The following is a 22,927-nucleotide window of genomic DNA, read 5'->3' as shown; positions in this document are numbered from 1 at the left end:
AGCAAGGACCCTGCAGGCTGTGGGAAGGCAGGATGAAGAGCTGGGAGAAGACACATGTTTCCTTCTTTACAGCTGTTTCCCAAGTTTGGCACTAGGAGGAAAGTTGTGTAACATCAGGGGGTCCTTGAGACAGCTGCTTGTCAGCTGTTGGAAAGAAGTTGGGATTAACATGGACAGTGAACTGTTGCTTAATTTCTGGTTGAGATTCTCAAAAGCTGCATACTCTTGGATGAGAGGGAGATTCATCTCCGATGGGAAAATTAAGTGGGTAGAGGGTAGAAGTAAGAATCGTGTGTATTGTATGTGTTTAGAATAGGAAAAAGATAAAAAAGAACTATCGATAGGTGGGTCATTGAACTATGGTATGGTTTGTTTTATCTTGGCTTTCAAACAAAATAAGAGTATAGTAAAGACAATGGTTTAAGAGATTGCCCAGTAAGTGAGGCTTCCATATAATAGTAAAGGACATATCAAATGTATTTAGCATAATTGACAGTATTAAAGTTACTATTAAAACATTCTAGTGCTTAGCAGTTCTGGATTTGTAATAGGGAGGTTAGCTCTGTGTATTTCACACAGTTTCTCAACTTTGGCTTGTCAGCACCCTGGTCCCCATGGGGACTGTATGAAAAACACTGTTTAGATTGTCCCCAACCCATTAGCTCCATGGAACAAACAACTTAAAGCACTTATCTTAAGCACAATAGATCCGGAAGAGCTAGTTCAAAACACAACTCCCAACCCCCTCCCTCACTAACTGAAGTTGAATTTTATTTTAAATACATATTTAACACTTCTTTTTAAACTATTAAATTTAGAGAAAAAAAAATGGGGGCTTCCCTGGTGGCGCAGTGGTTGAGAGTCCGCCTGCCAATGCAGGGGATGCGGGTTCGTGCCCCGGTCCGGGAAGATCCCACATGCCGTGGAGCGGCTGGGCCCGTGAGCCATGGCCGCTGAGCCTGTGCTCCGCAACGGGAGAGGCCACAACAGTGAGAAGCCTGCGTACCGCAAAAAAACAAATGGACTCACAAAACCGATGCTCTGTTGCCTGCCTTCACTGGGTTGAATTTCTCTACAGATGACCAAAGCCCGTTTATGGAAGCTACTCCCTACACTTAAGTGCTCTAGGTTTGCTCCCAGACTGGCTTGTGACATACCGGTGAGAACTATAGCAAGAGCCTATCAATAAAAATCAGAATAAAGAGCAGAAGAAATGCTTTCCACTTAAAGGTAACCAACTGGAAGAGAAATAAAAAAAAAATACAACATCATTTATGTTCTAAGGGCAACTGTTTTCATTATCTCCAGATCATGCGTTTTAGGCTTAAAATTTAACATATTCCTTAAAAAAAGAAAAGAGAGTAAAACTGCTCTTTCTCCTTTCTAATTTCCCCCACCACCTTGCATGGAAAAGAAACTTTCTTTTCAAAAGCCGGGGTAATTTGGGGAGGGGGTTTGGTGGGGTTGGGGGAGAGAGAATCTTTGAGACTGAGTCTTCACATGCCCACTTCTTTGAAAACAAGGCATCTGCAGGCAAAAGGCTGAGAGCAGAGCATGCTGACAGGCTCCTCTTTTTGCCAGGCCTGTGATTTGCATTCTTGCTGAGTCCCCTCCAAGCTCAGAGGCTGAATCGGGCACGGTCTCCATCGCAGGGTGGCACAGACTGTTCTGAATTGGCTGCCTCTTCCCCCAGCTCACCTGGCCAGGAGCAGAGCCAGCCAAGCCTGCAGCTGCTTCTGGGTCCGTGCTCTGGGCCTGACGTGTTTAGATTCCCTTGTGCTTTAGCCAGGCCGGGAGTGCATCAGCCCCCTCCTTCTCCTCCCCGCCTCCAGTGCTCTGGCTCTGGATGACATCATGTCACAGTTTCATCTCTGTATCAGGGATGGGGAGTCATGATTCTATAGTCCCAGGAGTTGCCTGGGAACTGAATTCTAAGAAACAATGACAAGAGTCAGAAAATGCATTTGTATTTTCTGCTTTGTGTAAGTGGGTAACATGAAGGCAACACATTTGTACTCTTAATTGGTGCAGTCCTGATAATGTATATTCCTGATACTCCTAATTCCCTTAATTCTCCCCTTTCCAGAGAAACCAGGCTGGGCGCTCATGTTATTTTGGCTAAGATATTCAAAATAGTTAAATGCTTATAGAGAAAACACAAAACACTGATTTTGCCAGTTTGGTAGGCCCAGAGAAACCAGGCTGGGCGCTCATGTTATTTTGGCTAAGATATTCAAAATAGTTAAATGCTTATAGAGAAAACACAAAACACTGATTTTGCCAGTTTGGTAGGCCCTAATTATGAGGTGGTACTTAGGGGGTTTGAGGATGTGGCAATTTCTTCCCCTGGGATCCCAAACTCTACTAGGACAATAATTGATGACGCCTTTCTGAATAGATCCAAGACTTTCCCCCACCTCATCACACTTTTAGTAGCATCTCTACTGGCACAGGGCTGGGTTTGGACTAGGGATGCTGAAAAGCCTGGGCTGTGCTGAGAAGGCCTGGAGACAAAGGTATGTGGCCCTGATGGATGAGGGTAAGGGACAAATATATATTGGTGAAGGCTGCATCCTTTTGGATCTTTTTACTCAGGTTCAAATTTGGTGAATATTAGGGTGGTGAAAATCTGTTTTCATAAAGTGGGCCCAACTGCTATTTCTCTCTTTATTTTAGTTAGTTGTGCCAGTATGAATAACTTGTTTTGTTTTGATTGAGCTCTAAGCTGCTAAAGCAAAAGTATGAAAACTGAACCTACTAAATCTCTCTTCATTTAACAATAATTTCAGAGGATATTCAAAAGTGTTACCAGACATTTTAGCTTCCTTTCAAAAGTGTTACCAGACATTTTAGCTTCCTGTCCAAATGTATGTATACAAATCAGCTTTGTCAACCGGCCCCTACCTCTCTGCAGTATCAGCCTTGCTGGGAAAAAATGTGCATTTGGTGCCCAACCGTCTCATCTCTGTGTGCCCTTTGGGGTACATCTGAGAGACCTCTCACACACCTGGAAGGTGACTAAGGCCAGTCCTAGTTGCTAATTCAAAGTATTTATTTGCAAATTAAGCATCCAGCTCTGCATTAAAAATGGTCTTATAGCACATCAATAGTCATAAGCAGTAAAGAATCAAAAATCACTTTTGTAGTCCAGCAATTAGAATTCTATATTATTTTAAATTATTATCCCGCTACCAATAATAAGAATAGCAGCTACCATTTATTCAGTACTTACTATGCTTGTCACCAAGCACAGTGATAAGTGTTTTTCATGGATTAGTGAATAGAACCCTCACAAGAAGCCATGTGGCAAAAGGTCTATTATCTCCATTTTGCAAATGAGGCGGCTGAATTGTTGACAGACTGACTAATCTGCCCAGCATCACTCTGTGAGCGAGGGCTGGAGCCAGGCTGAAATGCGAGATGGTTGGCCCTGAGCTCATGCCCTTAACTGCCTGCTGCCTCTACCTTTCCTTTCCCCGCTCCTCTGGGGGACTGAAAGCACCGTCCTTGGACAGATGACCACCACCAGATCAGGGGTCTCCACTAATCTTGCATCTTGGCTTAGGCCTTCCCTGGGGGTTGGGTGGAAAAGAGGAGATGATAGAGTGTTTGAGCCTAAAATTTTAAAAGCAAAAAGGTACAACATGAGAGTAAACAGAAATGGAAATCGTGCCAGGTGAGGAGGAGTAAGAAATAAACGACTCGGGTGGTGATCATGTTGGAAGATCTTTGTTTCACTCTTCCCGTTATTTTACAGGACCATCAGTAAAAATGGAAGAGAGAAGTATCACAGTCCCTCACTGAATGAAACTAATTTAACTGGGACACAGTCTATTTTCTACATAGGAACCAGTCTTTTAAAACACACATCTTTAAAAAAACCCCTATGGCTTCCCACCACAGAGAAAGTAGGCTGTGCCATGGCCTGCAAGGCTCGTCTCAGTTTGGCCCTGCTAACCCCCTCTGACTTCTCCCCCATTACTCTCCCTGTCTTCCACCTTGTACCATCCGGCCTCCTGCTTTCTTCCTACCTGCCACATCGGCCTCAGGGCTTTTGCACTTGCAATTTCCTCTGTCTGGACAGTCTTTCCCAGATACTCACATGGCCTCTCTCACCTCATTTACGTCTCCGCTATAATGCACCACAGAGAGGCCTCCGATGACCTCCTCATTTAAGATGTCACCCGAGCTCCTGACATACACACACACTCATGCACACTCACTTTGTTCACTCCCCCATATGCTCACGCACATTTACACATACAGACACTCATGCACAACCACCCCCCCCACACTCTCACACATATTCACACGTGCATACTCACCCACCTTCCCACATTCATGCAGTCACACTTGTACCCACTTTTACACACTCACACACATTCTTGCACTCACAAACATGCTCACTCATACCTTCACACACTCATCCTCAGACACTCTCAAGCACATGCATATATTTACACAGTGCTAACACTCTTTCTGGCTTTACTTTTCTTAACCATGTTGCCAGCTGACATTTAATTTTTTAATTAAAATTTTTTTTTGTCTGTCTTCCCCCACTGGAAACAAATCTCCATGAGACCAGGGACTTTATCTTTTTGTAATCACTACTGTATCTCCAGGGCCTAAAACAGTACCCAACATAGAGTAAGGGCTTAATTAATATCTTTGAATAAATGAATGGGTGAATGCATTTAGGTCATCAAAATAGGTTATTTCCGTTCCTACCACTGCATGTCACTCAATACGTTTTAATGAGAAAATCTGTAGAAGAGAAAAGTCAGAATGGCATGAAGCCTGCACCTTCTGATATAGAACAGCTGTATGGATCCTGGGCTCTGTAAACCGTGATGAACCCCATCTGTCCAGTGGCATGAAAAAGTCTCTAGTTCAGGTGAACGGCACTTGGTGAATTTAGGCTTCCCGGAAGAATCTGCAGAATAAAAAGAAAAGGCAAGGCATGATATCGGGAGGGTAACAGATGGTCCTAATGAAACACATACTTAAAGCGGTCAAGAACAAGCACTTCTTCTAGAAATGCTGTTTCCTTGGGTCACAGCTACAGAACTGCTGGCTGCCAGTGATTTCTCTGTCAGTCCCGATTCCAGGGACAAACCATTTTGTCTTTATTTCCGACATTATTTCTTGGGGCCTGTTTAAGAAACCAGAGCTAGAGATGAGGATTTGGGCACAGGTAGTTTATTTGGAGGGTGACCCCAGGAAAGGGAAAGAGGGACGTAGGGAAGGGAAAACAGCTAACAAAGTGTCTGCTCTTCGGCTCGTGCCCATAGTGGCTGACAGGGGTCCAACCCCACTGAGGTCCCTCTGAGAAGCTGTGAAAAGTGTGCCTTCCCTGTGTCCTCGACAATGATGGGAGCCCAGGGCGTTTATCCACCAACTCCCATCGGTTGAGGGCTGCCCTGGAGGTGTTAATGCCACTGAACTTCTAGGCTGCACCTGCCCATGGGCTGAGGGTCCTCACCTGACTTCTGAGAAACCTAGGCAGGCACCTGAAGTGTGCCCAGCAATGTGCATGGTGGCAGCTGCCCACCATGGATGGCTGTGTTGGCACCAGTTGGGCCCCAGAGAACCACAGAGGCTTTTCTCTTTTTACAGATGTTTGATAAAGTCACTAATGTTTGCAGTCTTTTAAAAGATTCAGCCAGTAAACTCATTAAACAGGTATCATTAAATAGATACCTACTTTCAACAACTTGTGCATATATATACGTGTCAATGCTAATTTGGGAAGTGGAGAAAGACTCCTGTGTGTTAGGATATTAGCCAAGCTCCTCTGCATCTATGAAAACTGCAGCTATGAATGTGCAGCGGGTCTGAGGTAAAACTCATTTTTGTATATCAATTTTCATTATTCTTCTGACTTCCATGGCCATTTTGGAGACTGTGGTCAATGTTTATGAACCCACTCAGAGCACTGAAGCACTGGAGCCTGTGTAATCTATTAAAAATGAAAAAGGTGTATGTTTCTTTAGGCAAGCAACTATTATACAGTAGAGTTCCTGGAAAAGTTCCTTTTTCTATTAGCTGAAGCACTGGAAGTATTATCTTTTAGATCCTTCCAGAAAATCAGTGCTAAATAAACCACATTTAAACCACAACTAACATGTTTTAACGCCTGCAGGGTTGAGGGGAGGATTGCACATTCTGACTGTTTTTTTGAACAGAACGTGAGAAGAGGAAATACACCAGATTTCCAATTGAGAGATTTGTGATGTAGTCTCAGTTCTGATACTATTTAGCCTTGAACTTCTCAAGTCATTTGGACCTCAGTTTTCTCAATAGAGAGGCTGGAATAGATGAGATCCAAGGTACTTTACAACTTCACTTTTATAATTAAGTGACATATACAACCACTAATAAAAATCTACAGAATCAAAACATAATTTTGGTATTGGAGCCCAAACCACCAGAGAACACCAAATGCAAACACCATCCAGGTTCCTATATTCCCTGTGCAATAAGCCTGCCACATAATGGCAAGAATAATAAACCTAATATGAAAACTTGAAACATGAAGGGAAAAAAAAAACTTTGCTAGCTGGGGGAAAAACAACTTAAAAAGAATTAATTTGAAACACATTTCTCTTGCTTAAACTTACTATCCTTGTTTATTCTGTTTCCTTTTAACTCCAGATATATAGAAAGCCCCATGTTATCCTGCATTCTAAATAAGAAATAGGAAATTCATGGTTGTGGTGCTAATGTGATGAAATACGTGCCCACAGAGGAATCCCGATGTAGGCGCAGTGCAGCAAAGCTACTTTTTTAATGTCTGTCTTTCATTGCCTGCCTTCCTTTCCCTATCTTCCTCCTTTCTTTCTCCTTCCTTGCACCCTCCTTCTCTCCTTCCTTCCTTCTTTCTTTTATGGCTGGGTATGTGCTGCTAGGTGCTGTAGCAGACAGCCTCTCAGATGGCCCCAAGGATCCCTGCCTCCTTCAATCCTCCTTGAAGGATCCCTATCCACAACCTTGAATATTTCCTCCCCTTGAGTAACTTGCCTCGAACCTATGGAATATGATAGCATTGAGGGGATGTCACACCTGTGATTAGGTTACAAAGGATTGTGACTTCTGTCTTGCTACCTGACTTAGTCTCTTGCTGGTTTTGCTGAAGTAAGCTGCCATGTTAGTGAGAACCACAGGGCAAAGAATGGAGGGTAGCCTCTGGTCCACAACCAGAAAGACGTTGAGGCCCTCAGTCTCACAACCCTCCAAGAACTGAGTCCTGGGGAACAACCATGAAAGTGACCATGGAAGCCGATCCTTCCCCATTTCAGACTTCGGATGAGACCATGGCCCTCGCTGGCACTTTGAGTGACTGTGAGAGAATCTGAGGCAGAGGACCCAGCTGATGGATTAATTTGGAGGATGGATAGGGAAAGATATTACCCATAGTAAATATCTGAAGGCTGTTGATATATTGATATAATAAACAAATTCAGTACATATCAGAACTTCAGAGCAGTGTTTAAGAATGACATAAACCACTTTTCTTAGCGAATGAATATGTCACAGTGAGTGTGGGAAAGTGGGTAACTTCTCTTCTGGAGGCAAGAAGAACTGTAATACAACTGCTGCTTCTCTCTTGCTCAGACACCTCCTGCTTCAGCTGTTATCACTGTGGCCGAAGACATTCAACCTTCCTCAAGTCCAGTTCCTTTGAGTCATGCTCAGGTTTCCCAAGTCTGAGAGGTGCTGGCCTAACCTTAAAATGAGCACCTGTCTATTCGATCTGAAAATCCCAGTAGAAAGTTGTTTTGTGTTTCACTATGAAGGCAATAAATGGTTATCATACACTCTGAGGTCCTCTCTGATGAGCCACACACAGTCATTTCTAGAGGAGAAATACTTCCTACTCTCTTGTGGTGTTTTTTTAGCCTAAACCTACAGACAGAGTAGCACACTCTTAAAAACATCTCTTAAAAGAATGTTTCAATGGACAAGAGAAGCCACCTTTGGCCCTAAAGTAATTCTTAGAGAAATGAGTATTCCATTCAAGTGGTCCCACATCCTGAAGAAATGTTAATGTGTTAACACTGATCAGCATTCAAAAATCTTGACCATAACCTTGGGATTCACTTTTATTCTCTCTTTGGAGCTTTCATTTTGAAAATAAGGATTGTACTGACATATTTACTTTGTTATCATTACTATGTTTCATACATCATGCTACATATTATTACATCATGTTGAATATTTATGTAATCTCCTTTAATACTGCTAACAGTTCTAGAAGGTGGGTACTATTTCCACTTAGACATGGGTGAAACTGGGGTTCCGAGAGGTTAAGTGAGTTGCCTGTGTTTATACTGCTGTTGTTTGCAGAGGTGGGATTAAAACACAAATCCTTGTGATTTCGTCTAAACTCTCAGCACTAGTAAAAAATAGCTTTTTTGTTAGACAATTCTCTACTGCTTCTCAAGAAATTCCCAGAAAGGAAAGATGACCAGCTCAGATGTGCTCTTAACTAAACTCTCAGAAATCTGTAACCTGGCAAGCCCTAAGAGCAGCATTTCCTAACTGTGACTGCACATCGGAATCAACTGAGGAGTTTTAAGAAAATACTGATGCCTTGGTCTACTCCCAGAGGCTTGACCCAATCTGTCAGGGGTGCAGCCTGGGTATTGAGATTTTTTAAACAACAGGTAGTCCAGGTTGAGAGCCACTGATGTAGAGAAATAAAGTTATACGTAAGCACTGAAAAGTTAGCTTTCCACATTATTAGGTTCTCTGATCAGTTCTAGCAGAGCTGCAGATCAAGAGTGACCTCCTTTGAGCCAAAGGTGTAACCTCCTTTGAGCCAAATTCTGGAGGGCGTGGGAAGGATGTGAATTAATTATGACCTTAAAAGAGTATAATAATTGTTCACAATGAACGCTTGGAGAACTAAGAGATATTTTAAATATATGTGTGAAATGACACATCTAAATGCTAAACCTGCCCAAATTTCTGATGGGCTATAAACTGGTAATAAGAACTAACTAAGAATAAGTTAAACTGATATTCCTACTGAAATTATTCTCTAGAAATCTTGAAGAGAGTTTTACTAAATTCAAGTTTTGAAAAGTCAATGGAATGATGTTATGTTCAAACCTACGATGACAGAGGGACGGCATCAGAGGGGCTGGGAGGCGCCGCTGGTTGCAGCACATCACCTTTGACAGTGACCGTGCCTGATTTTGTCAGCCAGATTGGCCGGGCCTCCTTTCCTGCCCAGTGGCTCTCCCCTTGGAGGAACATGATCTTCCTGGGCCGTACACAGACGTCGAACAGCTGTTACATACTGAGATAGTCATCTGCCTTCTTACCTTCTGTTCTCTCACCAGTCATGCTTTTCTATCCTCAACTCATGACAAAGCAGAAACAAAAGCCAAATGAAATCACATACAAGTTCCCAACGTGTGCTTGGGGGTTTGGGGTTAGAAGAGAAGGAAGAAGAGAAGCAATTGAAGTGGGAGGGGAAGGCTGGAAGGAAAGGAGTCTTTGGGAGGAAAGGACAACCTTCTTCCGAGAGCTCCAGGTCGTGGAGGGGAAGGCACTCAGCAGCCATTTGCCCTTAAATGTCCAACCTCCACTGCAGCCCGTCGTGTGATTCAACTGCTGTCAACAGTCCTGGCCAGTTATTATCACCCCTGAACAGAGAGGCTGGGGACTTAATACCTTGTGAAGAGACAACCTTGCCCTCTGACCAAAGTCTAACTGAACACAGCCAGTTGAGGATTTCCTTTTGAGTTGGGCAGCATAGACAAACAGTAAGGAAAGGAAAGAAAACAAAACAATAGTCCTTAATATAATTAAGAATTAAAACTTGCAAAGACATACTAAAGAAAACAATTTTATAGAATAGATAAATGAACTTCATAAATAAATAAATGGAATGGGCCAAGTGGTTGAACTGTATTTCTAAAATGCTACCTTTTATTTTTTTGTAAAGTCTAAATATTTCCTGGGGCTTCCTAGGGACCAGGTTCTGGACTGAGGGGCACTGCGTTTTGCACAGTGCTTGTAAACACTTAGGCGGAGGGGAAAGAACCCCTTGCCCAGCTTCCTTATGAAGAGTCCTCCCTTATGAAGCTCTGCTTTGAGGCCACACATCCTTCTCCTAAGTACACCTGTCATTTCCAAAGCACTTTTCTATTTGAAGAGCTTCAGGAATTCAGTGATTCCTTTACCTTAGAGCATCTTACACCCCCTTTCACCAAAGGTCTTGTCCTTGATGGATGCTGGCCTGTCAAAATATGGTAAAAGAAATCTGTAAACTTCCTAGTTGATCACTCTTGTCAAAAGTAACTGCCTTATAGATAATATAGTGTCAAAGAACACATCTTTTAAGTCTGGTAGGCTATTTTTTTAACCTATGGAATTGCCAAGTGGTTATGAAACTGCAACTACTTAGTTCATAAAACTATTGGCAGAAAAAGCTTTAATGTTGGAAATTGGCAAAGAATTTAATAAGTATTTTGTATTGGACAATACTGGATATAAGGAATTCACCCTCACAGTTGATTTCCTTTATGGTTCTCTGTGGAATTGAAGAAGGCACAGCTGTAAAGTCTTCTGCTTAGGCACTTAGTGGCTTAGAGTTGGGAACAAGAATTCACAAGATCTCCCCTGAACTACTCATTTCTTTCTTTTTTATTATTTTAAATTAAACTCTAGTATGCTTTAAAAATGGATTCTTGGTGCATTTAAAACATTGTAAGGTTGACTAAAATAAAGGCTTAGTAAACATGTCCAGTTAATTTAAGATGAATGTCAAATCAAGTGAACTTTGCAGTGTCTTGGAAAAGTATTTGCAGCACATGTGGTCTGGCAGGGAGCTTAACTGGATGCAGCCTCTATGGATAGCTCATCTGTATGGCAACGTCAGGAAATGTTGTGCATAGAGCTGTACATGCAGTTCTATTAGCACTTAGGCACTTATCTTTTCACCAAAACTTGCTTTGTTGTTTTAGTTAAGTTTTCACGGAACGTTTTCATTATAAAATATATTTACTCCTCTTCTTAAATAGCTGTAGCTGAACATAATTAATCCCAGTTTTGAACATTCAGGGGCATTAATCAATCATCTTTCCTTTCTTCTCCACAGCATTTATCTGGTGCATTTAGCTTACTTAGTGCTTTCACATTATTTCACTGACTTCTCTTGGACAGAATGATCATATATTTTCCTATCTGATCTAAGATTTTTCTCTCTTCTCCCATCAATTCTCTTAAAACTGTTGTGACTACTAACAGGGCTTCTTGGGTGGAAGGGTGTGGGCACTATTTTCCTTGGCGTTCTTTTCTCTGGCTAGAGGGGGGATGTGCCAAGGCAGCTCCAGCAGCCCCGAGTTCCAACAGGGTAGCCTGCTGGAAGACGGAAACAGGAGCATCACCTCAAAGACACGTACTTACTGTCCTGCAGGATAACTGACTCAGGAAACAGAACTGCCATAGTTTCATTATTCAAGAAAAAAGTATTCTGTATATCACGGTTTTGAGATGTCAAAGAAACAATTAGCATTAAATTTAGTAAGATTTATTTTCTGTTTGGCTAAGGTAAGGGACATCCTAGATAATAATCAAATAATTAAAATATAAAGCAAGAAGGTGTGGAATGATTGGAGTCTCCAGTAGGAATGTAAACTGATACAGCCACTGTAGAAAAACAGTTTAATCATTCCTCAAAAGTTAAACACAGAGTTACCACATGACCCAGCAATTCTGGTCCTAGGTAGGTAGGTACCCAAGAGAATTGAAAATACAGGCTCACATAAAAACTTGTACAATTATATTCATAGCTTCATTATTCATAATAATAAAAAAGTGGAAACAACCCAAGTGTTCATCACCAGATGAGAGGATAATACACAAAATGTAGTATAATCATGTAATAGAATATTCGTCAGCCATAAAAAGAAATAAAATATTGATACATGCTACAACCTTGAAGATCTTTTATTAAGTGAAAAAAGCCAGACAAAAAAGGCCACATATTATATTATTCCATTTGAATAGAACTTCCAGAGTTGACAGATCCATTAAGATAGAAAGTAGATTAGTAGTTGCTAGTAAAATAGGGAATTGTAACTCACTGCACAAAAGACACTACTGGTTCCCTCGATCTTATGAAAATGTCCTAAACGAAACTTAACCGAAGCACTTGTGAATGATGTCAGGTTCTTTTCAATGAGATGATCCAAATTCCTGAAAATCAGTAGCTGGCAGAGGAGCTATAGACAAAATTAACACATCATATGCTGGAATCTCCTGGGAAATTAGAAAAAAATACCAATGCCTGAGCTCTAGCCTTTGAGATTCTACTTTCATTGGTAATTTATGGAATCACCAATTTAGTTACCTGGGCATAGGGTTTTTCAAAGTTCCCCAGTGATTCTGAAGTATAGCAGAATTCAAGAACCACTGACTTATATCATCTTTTCCCCTCTGAGCCCAGAAGGCATCCTGCTTGTTCCCACCACTGGAGCCTCTTGTTTGGGTCTCCCATGCAAGTTCTTCGCCAGGAGTGGGAGGAAAAAGTACATGTGGGGATATTCTCATCCAAGCCTAAAAGTATAGCCATGCTTTGCCAAAGTCAAATCTCTGTCATGAAACACATGAACCTCCTAAAGTCTCAGGGGAGCCTTCTATCGCCAGAAGAAACCAACTGATGAATGAGCCTTTATTTTCCTTGTCTTGTAATTTTGTCGAGGCCATTTAATTCTCACTGATGATGATATAGTCTTCTATGTAATTTCATTTCTAAGGTTTGGAGTTTCAAATGCCATAAAACAGGGTCTTTTGTAATGAGCACACCAAAGCTTCTTAGTTTTAGATGCACAGGCACATTCAACATGCATTCATTCATTTGTTCATTTATTCAACAAACAATCATATTTGTTTATTATTTATTTTTGGCTGCCTTGGGTCTTCATTGCTGCACGCGGGCTTTCTTTTTAGTTGCAGCGAGCGGAGGGATAACTCTTCGTTGCAGTGCGCAGGCCTCTCATTAAGGTGGCTTCTCTTGTTGCGGAGCATGGGTTCTAGGTGCGTGGGCTTCAGTAGTTGTGGCACGCCAGCTCAGTAGTTGTGGCTCGCAGGCTCTTGAGCGCAAGCTCAGTAGTTGTGGCGTACCGGCTTAGTTGCTCCGTGGCATGTGGGATCTTCCCGGACCAGGGTTCGAACCCGTGTGCCCTGAATTGGCAGGCGGACCCTCAACCACTGTACCACCAGGGAGGCCCAACAAACAATCATTGAACACCTGTTTGTGTGCCAGGCTTCAGCTTAACATCATCACTTGCTGAAACAGTATATTCGGTCCAAGGATGATGGCACAGCAGACAGACTATTCTATATAAAGAGGCTGGGCCAGCTCCCTGAGAGAGACTCAGCCTGGTCATTCTTTCCTAATAACTTTTGCTCTGTGTACATTTTCTTGCTTGGTGAAATTACTCCCACCACATGTTTGAATTCTTAAGTGTATATTCAGATTTTTAAAATGTTTCATGTATATATTTCTATTTCCGTTAAAGGATGACCAATATGACACATGCAAAGATAAATATGGTATACATAGCCATGGCTTCCAAAATGCAATGAGAGAACATTTTTCTATAAGTACTTATACATGTTTCTCAGGAACACAGCTTGTCATTCTTGTGTGTGTGTGTGTGTGTGTGTGTTAATTTTTAAAGGTATTTACTGCTGCAGTAAGGCAGCTGTGTCATACTTCATTCTTCTAAACCAAGGATTCTTAACCAGGGATGAGTTTCCTTCCCAGCAGCTGTTTGCTGGAGACATATTTGATTGTCATGGCTGGGGGAGGGATGACACGGGCATTTAGCAGGTAGAGGCCAGAGATGCTGTGAAGCATCCTACAATGCACAGGACAGTCCCCACAGCAAAGAATTATCTGGTCTAAGATGTGAATAATGTCCTCTTCCAAAGAAATAATTAAAACCATTAAATTACAAAGTAGTTCTCCAAAATTCAAACATGTAGCTAGAATGAAAAAAGCTAACACAAAAACTGAAATCTCTAATCTCCTCTACCACCTTGCCCATCTGAACTTTTTTTTTCTGCTCAACAAAGAAAAACATCTTGCATTTTTAAGTACTTTGGGATTTTAAAGAGACTTTCACACAGATATTCCACTAATCAAGAAGCATTTATGCAGCACCAACTATGTGCAAGGCACTCTTTCAGGTGTTGTGGGAATTATAAAAATAACATGACACATGGATTCTGCCTTTGAAGAACTGTAAGTAGTACAGGAAATGATACATATGAGAAGTAGCTAACGATAAAAGGGAGCTCAAATAAAGATAATAATTGCTTTAGGAAATCAAAGAAAGTTGTGATTACTAAGAGCTGAGGGTGGAGAGAGAGGAAGGCTTCAAAGAGGAGTAAGGAGAGAGTGATTAACTTAACCTAGTTTGCTGCGATGGAAAAAGGCTGATGGTAGTCACCAACCAAATGCCACTAGGGACACATCCGTACACAGTTAGGTTTATTTACCTTCCTACGTGCTGAATCCGAATCTACATTCTAACAAGTTCCCAGGTTATCTGTAGGCACATTAAAGATTGAGAAGCGTTGACTTAAGGCACCTGACTGCCAGCTAAGGGCGCTTTCAAACTGGACCAGTGGTTCTCATCTCCGGCTTCACATTAGAATCACTCGGGGATCTTTAACAAACTACATTCCAGAGATCTAATTTAATTAGATTAGGTGATGCCTATACAGTGTTATGTCAATTATATCTTAAAAAAAATAAACACTACTCTCAATGTATGGAGTGAAAAAAACAAAAAGGACTGGGATGATGCCTGGGCGTTGGTATTTTTTTTAAATGCCCCAGGTGCTAATGGCAACCAGGGTTGATAACTACTGAATCAGAACAATGAGCTTGTGTTAGATTAGTATAATAAATTCCTTAAGCAAATGTATTGAAAGGCCCCTCAAATGCCGAGTCCTGTGAAAAACAAACCAAATAAGGGTTAGCAAGGCAAAGCAGCATGCATTGAATCTCCGAGGGGAACTAGATCAACCCCCAAATAATGAGGATGTTGACTGTGTCTATGTTGGCTCTCAGCGGTGGCGGTGTGGTAGACAGCACAAGTCCCTCTGGGGGTGGTCTTCCTGGGGTCTCCCAAGAAGGTCCAGCCGTAAATTCCACTGTGTAGAGCAGAAACATATGCTTGCAGCTGTGTTTCAGGGGTTCTAAAGTTGCAGTTTTAAGCATATATGGCATTGAGAGTACAGCTGCCTTAATTGTGGGAGTCATGGAAGTTAGTGTTAGATTCTGTGCCATAGATCCTGGGAGCAGAGCCAGTTCCAGGCTCCAGAATGGCCTGTGTCAGTCCACACAGTAGAACAGCCATGGCTGCCTCTGTGGGAAACTACAACTTCTCAGCAGAACACATCATATGAAGCCCTGGCATTGCTCCTGCAGCGAATTTCCTAAGCTCTCATAGTTCTTCATTTATTCACTCTTTCTGGACTCTTTGTTGGAGAGATCTGCGGTATTTTTAGAGAGATGCTTTTCAAACTTTAATACGTATAGACATCACCTGGCAATCTTGTTAAAATGCAGATTCAGTTGGTAGGGCCTGAGATTTTTGCACTTTTGACAAGTTCCAACATGCTACGAATGCTGCTTCTGGTGGCCACATTCTGAAGGGCAAGAATTTAGATGTGTTGTCCAATATGGTAGCTGCTAGCGTCACATGGATATCGAGTGCTTGAAATGGGGTACTGCAACCAAGAAATCTAGTTTTAAATTTTATTCAATTTTAATTAATTTAAATTTAAAAGTAAAAGCAAAAAAATTTTTCCTTAAATATAACTTTGTTTCAGTAGGACTACATTTCATTTCTCTGAAAATTTAGCATCCCAAGTGTGCCGTAAATGTAAAATACACACTGGATTTTGAAGATTATGAAAAAATAATGTAAAATATAACAATACCATTTTTATTAGATTGATTACATGTTGAAATTATAATATTTTGAATATATCGGGCTAAATAAGATATTATAAAAATTTTTTTACCTATTTCTTTACTCTTTTAATATGGTTAATAGAAAATTTAAAATTTTCTATGTAGCTGTCATATTTCTATTTGACAGTACTTGTTTAGATGGAAGAACTGATTTCAAAGGAAAAACATTTAGTTAAAAAGGAAGAATTTGGAAAATGTATTGTATCAGGCTTAAACACGGAAGACCTAAAAAATAGTTGCTAAATTGGCAAATTGTATAAATCGAGGTATAGAGGTAACCCCCATTTCAACGAATCCATTCTCTCTGGTGCACTGGTCCTGAGAAAGCTAGAAGTTTTCACCTAGTTCACGGACACTCAAGGGCCCCTCAGCAGGAGACCCAATCTAACCTTCCTGAGCAGAGCCCCTTAATCTTTATAAAAGTTTCTCTCCTACCTTATTTCCTCTAAAACACACCCATCTCTGTTTCCAATCTTAGACCCTTGGTGGATAGGGGCAGTAGGGAGCAGTAGAAAGAGCAAGGCTTGAAGGCCAGCTGGATTTAGGTTTGAATCTCAGATGTACAACTTGCTAGAAATATTACATAAAGTTTCTAAGCCCCAGTTTTCCCATGTGTAAAATGAAAGCAAAGTACCTGCACAGTTGCTGAAAATTAAATCAGAATATTTACATAAAGTACCCGGCACAGGACTGATTTTCAACAAAGAACCAGCACCATTATTACAGAGAACGAACTCACCAAATTTAAAATTGCATACGAAGCTCTCATTGTTTTTATTCATGTGGATTAGTAGATCCTTACTCCTTCATCTGTTGAGTTCCAAGGATATTTTTGAAATATAACAGGGCTTTATACATTGTAATGATTCAGCGTAAAATTATGGTGCACAATGAGAATCTGAAACACTGAAATGGTTCACATAGAAAGATATTTAGGACTAAGTAAATCTATGCAGAATCCACCAAAGTGGAAGCTACCTTCTTATTCACGCATCCAGGCAGTCTCAAATGCAAACCAAATTTATGTCAGAAGTAATGGGTTCTCTAGGTTCTATGGCAGGGTTTCTCAGCCTCAGCACTGTTGATATTCTGGACCAGCTACTTCTTTGTTGAGGGGGTTATCCTGTGCAGGATGTTTAGAACCCCGGGTGGGGTGCGTAGCATCACTGCTAGTCTCCACCCACTAGATGCCAGCAGCACTCCCCTCTCCCTCAGCTGTGACTACCAAAATGTCTCTAGCTATTGCCAAATGTCCCCTGGGAGAGAGAATCATCCCTGGTAAGAACCGCTGCTCTGTGGGAATGTACCACTCATTTTAGTACCTCAGTTACAAATGCCCTGATTATATTGAAATTGCATACTTACATTTAAATTGAATAATTTTTATTGTATATAAGTAAAAGCATTTTACTTAATGCATAAAAGTTCTTTCTGACTACCATTAATTGAGCTCCTACTATGTGCTAAGTTCTTGCCCTCTGTTTCTCGTCTCATCTTGACAACTCTTCTGTGAGGAATGTTGTATGAGAGTATGATAACCTTCACATCATAGATGAGGAAGCGTAACTTCAGAAAAGGTAAATCATTTTCAGCCAAAAAAACAAACCAGTGAGTAGCAAAGCTGGGATCTGAATCCAGATTTTTCTCATTGCAAAACGGTTTTCCTCATATGCTGCACTCTTTCAGTTTTATTTGGGTTTTCTCTTTATGGTGAGGTTGCTTTTTGGCATTAGGTTTAGAGATTTATCAGCTTCTATGAGCTGTTAGATAGCTTGTAGAGACTACAGCTTAGAGATTAACTGTCCTGTACTTGGTTTGAGAAGGCCTTGTACTTCACCCTTTACCCTCATTTATATAAAGCAAATAGGAAAAGCATCCTTATAATCAGAACCATATGTATCCCTGAACAGCAGTGCCAGATCCCCTCATGGAAATGAGAAACTAATGATAGTCCCTGCCTCTGTGAAGTTTTCAGTCTGGTTGGGGAAGTAAGATTTACACATGTGAAATGGTCAGAAAATAAAACATTTTAGGATATACTGTAGTAGCTATAATGAACTGCATAACGAAAAGTAAGACCGGTATGAGTTACAATAGACCTAGAAACCTTCATAGAAAAGTTCTGATGGGAAAGGAGAGAGAAAAAATGGGGGCGCACTTTAGGATATTGGTCATTTATAACACGTATTATACTTCTAAAGTTGTCATTGTGAGATAAGAGAGGAGGTTAGATGCATATTGGGAAGTAGCTGCTTATCCACTGGTGGACAACATTCCATTGGGCAACTCTCGAGAATAAAGGGCATACAATCATGGTCCACATTTGCTTCCTTCTCTCTTCCAAGTCAAGATTTCCACTCACTTCTAACCATAACCCAAAAGATAGATAAACATATAGAAGAATTAGAGAAGCAGCACTTATTTCAGACATCAAAGAATTCTGGGAACATGACTTTGGCAATTCCAAATAGAAGGGAGTTTACATGCGGTCACATACTCTTAGAGCTGGAAGAGGCCTTGACAGTCAGCTAGGCCCACCATTTCACTTTACAGACGAAGGAAATGATGTTCAAAAAAAGAGAAATGAATCGGCCAAGGTCACACAGCTGGTAAGAAGCCAGGCTATGTGTTCCACTGCCTCCATGAAGTAAAAATCATGGCCACTAAACATGATGGCCTCCTGATTATTATTATTATGTATTTACTTCACACCTACCAACCTCTGAGGCCCCACCACATTTCAAAGTGTCACATTTACAGAGTGAATCAAGCTTGATCCTGACCCCTAGACTCTATGACAATATTAAGACCAAGTCCAGGGTCCCAGTGACAAGAAAAATCGGTCACTGATTAGGCACTTTGAAAGCTTTTAAGAAACCAAAATGAAGAAGTATTTTAAGTACTAACATTCAACCATGTAATGAGTTCAGAATTCCATGCATAATTAACCTACTTTATTACACTAGATGGCAGCAAATAGGTACCTAGGTTTATAGTCAGTTAACTAGGAAATTGAAAACAAAATGAAACTACACACAGATTGGGTCTAAATTTGCCTGAATGAAGTGAAAGTCCATAAGCATTAAGCCCTTGCATGCTTTCAAACATCCCTGAAGTTGTGGTTCTTGTATGTTTTTTACCGAGGTTCCTTCTTACACATAGTAGGGTGCTAAAAATTGTGGTGAATCGCTGCAATGTTGAACTGTACAACCACTGACTTTTGGCAGGTAGGACAATATTTTATATATTTCCAGAATCTTTTCTCTGGCCATCAGAGGCAGAGCAATAATCAGAGGCTAGGGGATGTACAGTAGTGAAAAGACATGTCTGGGAAGAGATATTGCAGGATATAACCGTTAGGATGCACAGGACAGAAATGTCTACTAACAAAAGCAGGCTATAAATACTGGCAGCAGAGGTATTTGAAATTAAGAAAAATTAGAGGCTACATAACACCAAGAGGACTGAAAGATTCAAAATGGACCATGTGAAATAATCCACTGGGAATGAAAATAACACACTAAAGCTTTTATTAATATGTATTGTTTATCTAACATGGAAATTAAGGTTTATTAATAATGAACATGGAGAGTCACATGGAGCCTTCATTCAGCTTGTGTCAGAGTCACATGTCACATTTGTTATGAGAGGAATTCTGCAGGAAGAGTGGGTAGGAACAATTCAGAGAGTTGGTGAGTAGTCCCTTTACTTATCTCTTCTTTTAACATGTTAGAGCAGTTTTTTTCTTTTTTACAGGTTCTACATGGCTGATTTAGTGGATAAACAGATTAAACTAATATTATGGTGGCTTAATCATCACGTAGTAAACAAACGACTTAAAAATATTCATGTAATGATATCACTTACATGTGGAATCTAAAATATGGCACAAATGAACCTATCTACAAAACAGACTCATAGGACATAGAGTACAGATTTGTGTTTGCCCAGGGGGTGGGGGGCAGGGAGAGGGATGGACTGGGAGTTTGGGGTTGGTAGATGCAAACTATTACATTTAGAATGGAAAAACAACAAGGTCCTACTGTATAGCACAGGGAACTATATGCAATATCCTGTAATAAACCATAATGGAAAAGAATCTTAAAAGAAGAATGTCTATTGTGTATAACTGAGTCACTTTGCTGTACAGCAGAGATTGGCACAGCATCGTAAATCAACTCACTTCAATTAAAAAAACTGAAGAAAAAAATACTCATGTAAAGAAATCTCTTATTGAAGGTAATTCTAATAATGCCAGCCCAAGTCAACAAAAAGGCAATGGCTGAGCTGATGCTTTTCTTACCCACAGAATAGCTCTAATCAAATTTGATAGGAAGCTGATTTCCAAACTGGGAAATTATCCTAAACATTATTTGAAATATAGATTTACACCTTCTACAACTACTCTTCATTTTTTTTAACATCTAACTTGGTGTACATCTCGCACTTTTCAGATTCGAGACTGAGATTGTCATTAAAACAAAATATTGAAATAAATGTAGCATAGACCCAACCTTCAAACTGTGTTTCACAAACTGTTAAATGAAGACTTCCTCCTCCAGAAGAAGTAAACTTCTTCAAACACATTGCAGGAATTATTTTATTCTATCAAACATTAAAATATTGTAAAATATTTCTTGGTTTAACTTAAGACTTTAACATTTATATTTTTATGTATGTTTTAGAACAAAATATATTAGAACACTGTACATACATAATTTACAAATATGTAAACATGTATTTTGTGAGCCTGTTCAAAAATTATTTTACTAATGGGATACAGAATCCAAACTTCAGTGACCTATAACTTGAGCATAATCGCTTTACAGATGAATGAACAAAATGAAGCCAGAGGCTTAGGGACTACTAAGGTTAATACAGAGCATTAATTTTTTAAATTCTTGATATCCAAACTCTTTCCATTTCTTTCTATTCTGCTTTCATCCCTTCTTTGGGTTTAACTTATCAGGTACACATTTAGGTACACAGGTCCAGGGCAGACAACTGGACCTTACCCTCTTACAGCTCTCCAAGTGCCTTTATCCTTAAAGAATTCTCTGTTGGAAGCACAAGGGTACAAGGAATATTAAAGAGAAGGCATCTGCCCATCAGATAAAATGCAACTATATGCGAAGGAAGGACCCAGATATTAGAGCAGAAAGATACTACAGGATAAACTGTTTATTCCTATAATTAATCTTGTCAAATGAACTCTCATAAGCAAGAGACTTACTAAAAATGTATTCAGTATTTTGAACTGCACAGGAGAATGAAGAATGGCTTAGAAATAAAAGGTCAATGTGGTCACGGAGAAAATTGTCTGGCATTCTGGGGCAGGCACAAGGAAGTTTCCCTTCCAGATGAGGCATTTCCATGGCCCCAGTGGTCTTCTCCATGTTGGCTCCCTTTTCTTTGTGGAGCTGCAATCAATGGTCTGCATAAATCCTGCTGCAGAGATATAAAGTGGCTCTGGGGGACCAGTGTGCTCTCCACCTGGGGACCTTGAGAAACATCTAAGTTTCAGAGCCCCACCCCTGACCAATTCTCTGAGAGGGGCTTAGGAATCACTATTTTTTGTTTGTTTGTTTGTTTGTTTTGTTTTTTTCTTTCTGTGGTACGCGGGCCTCTCACTGCTGTGGCCTCTCCCGCTGCGGAGCACAGGCTCCGGACACGCAGGCTCAGCGGCCATGGCTCATGGGCCCAGCCGCTCCGCGGCATGTGGGATCTTCCCGGACCGGGGCACGAACCCATGTCCCCTGCATCGGCAGGCAGACTCTCAACCACTGCGCCACCAGGGAAGCCCAGGAATCACTATTTTTGATTTCCCTAGCTGATTTGTATACTTTTGGGTCTCAACTCTCAGGCACAATGTGTTGTCTGGTAACCACAAAGGGAGAAAAGACAAGATCAGAGGTTTTCCTGCTGGCCTGAGGTCATTAGGGTCTTCCTTTCAAAGACAGTATTATATTCATGTTATGAACTTCAGTAAGATATAAGACCACTTCTGGCTCACAAAGAAAATGAAACACAAAAATGGCTACATTTAAGGAGAGACTGTAAATCTTCACTTTGAAAAGGGCACTCTCTTTTGAGTCTTTTGAGATGTGTCTTTGCCCACATGGGGGGCAAGGGCACCGGGACAGATTCAGCTAACACTTATTGCATGCAACTATGTTCCAGAAACACATACATTTAATGCTCAAGCCAACCACAGAAGGCAGTCAGTATTATCCGCAGTTTATAAATGGGAATATAAGACTTGGAGAGGTTAAAAGTCTTATCTAAATTCATTCAGCTAATATAACGCAGAGGTGGGATTTGCATCAGATCTCTGAAATTCACAACCAGTACATTTTCCACTGCCTTTGTGCCACTACCCTTCTGGTTCTAAAATTCAGGGTACCATTGGTAAACAGATGAGAGAAAAAGTAAAAGTATAGAGGAGATAGGAATAAAGAGGGAAAGGCTACTGTATCTGGCGAAAAGGAAATATGCAGGCATTCCCTATGACCATTTAATAGAACCATAATAACCCTTACAGCAAAGGGGAGTAAAGGAATCTCTCTAAACTGATGACTTAGCACCCTTGAAGTTGTAGGTCAACAAACAGGAAATATTCACTTGGTTTGAACTGGAACACAGAGTTCCAGTCTTACGAGAAATTTATAGGATTGTCAACATTGACAAGTGGTCGGGTCAGCTGTTGAGTTTCACATCTTCCATGGACAGAGCAGACATACTATCCCCCTGGAGCAATGGTTCAGCACTGATTCATGAAGCAATAGCTCTCAATTAGGAGCCACAGCTGCCACTTCCTATATCAACCAAGATTTCCTGGGTGGTCTCTCACCATACCGTAATTATTAATGTAACTTTATTTATGGGCTCAGACAGGTCTTAGCACAGAGCAGCACGGTTGTT

At 40.7% G+C, this 22,927-nt stretch overlaps 1 protein-coding gene across 1 annotated transcript in view; it reads right to left on the bottom strand.

Moving 5' to 3' along the window:
* The window catches only part of GHR (growth hormone receptor), a 160,690-nt gene that overhangs the window by 30,255 nt on the left and 107,508 nt on the right, over positions 1 to 22,927 (bottom strand). The window contains exon 3 of the mRNA XM_022598269.3: positions 4,804 to 4,933. Coding sequence (XP_022453977.2) covers positions 4,804 to 4,933 — 130 coding nt within the window. The remainder of the gene's footprint in view (positions 1 to 4,803; positions 4,934 to 22,927) is intronic.

The sequence above is a fragment of the Delphinapterus leucas genome, chromosome 3 (genome assembly GCF_059928025.1).
Source record: "Delphinapterus leucas isolate spDelLeu-1000000601 "Yukka" chromosome 3, BTC_Dleu_Yukka2, whole genome shotgun sequence".
In the NCBI taxonomy this organism is placed as follows: domain Eukaryota; kingdom Metazoa; phylum Chordata; class Mammalia; order Artiodactyla; family Monodontidae; genus Delphinapterus; species Delphinapterus leucas.
Note: the sequence above shows the minus strand (reverse complement) of the source record. Positions and strands in the feature narration are given on the sequence as shown.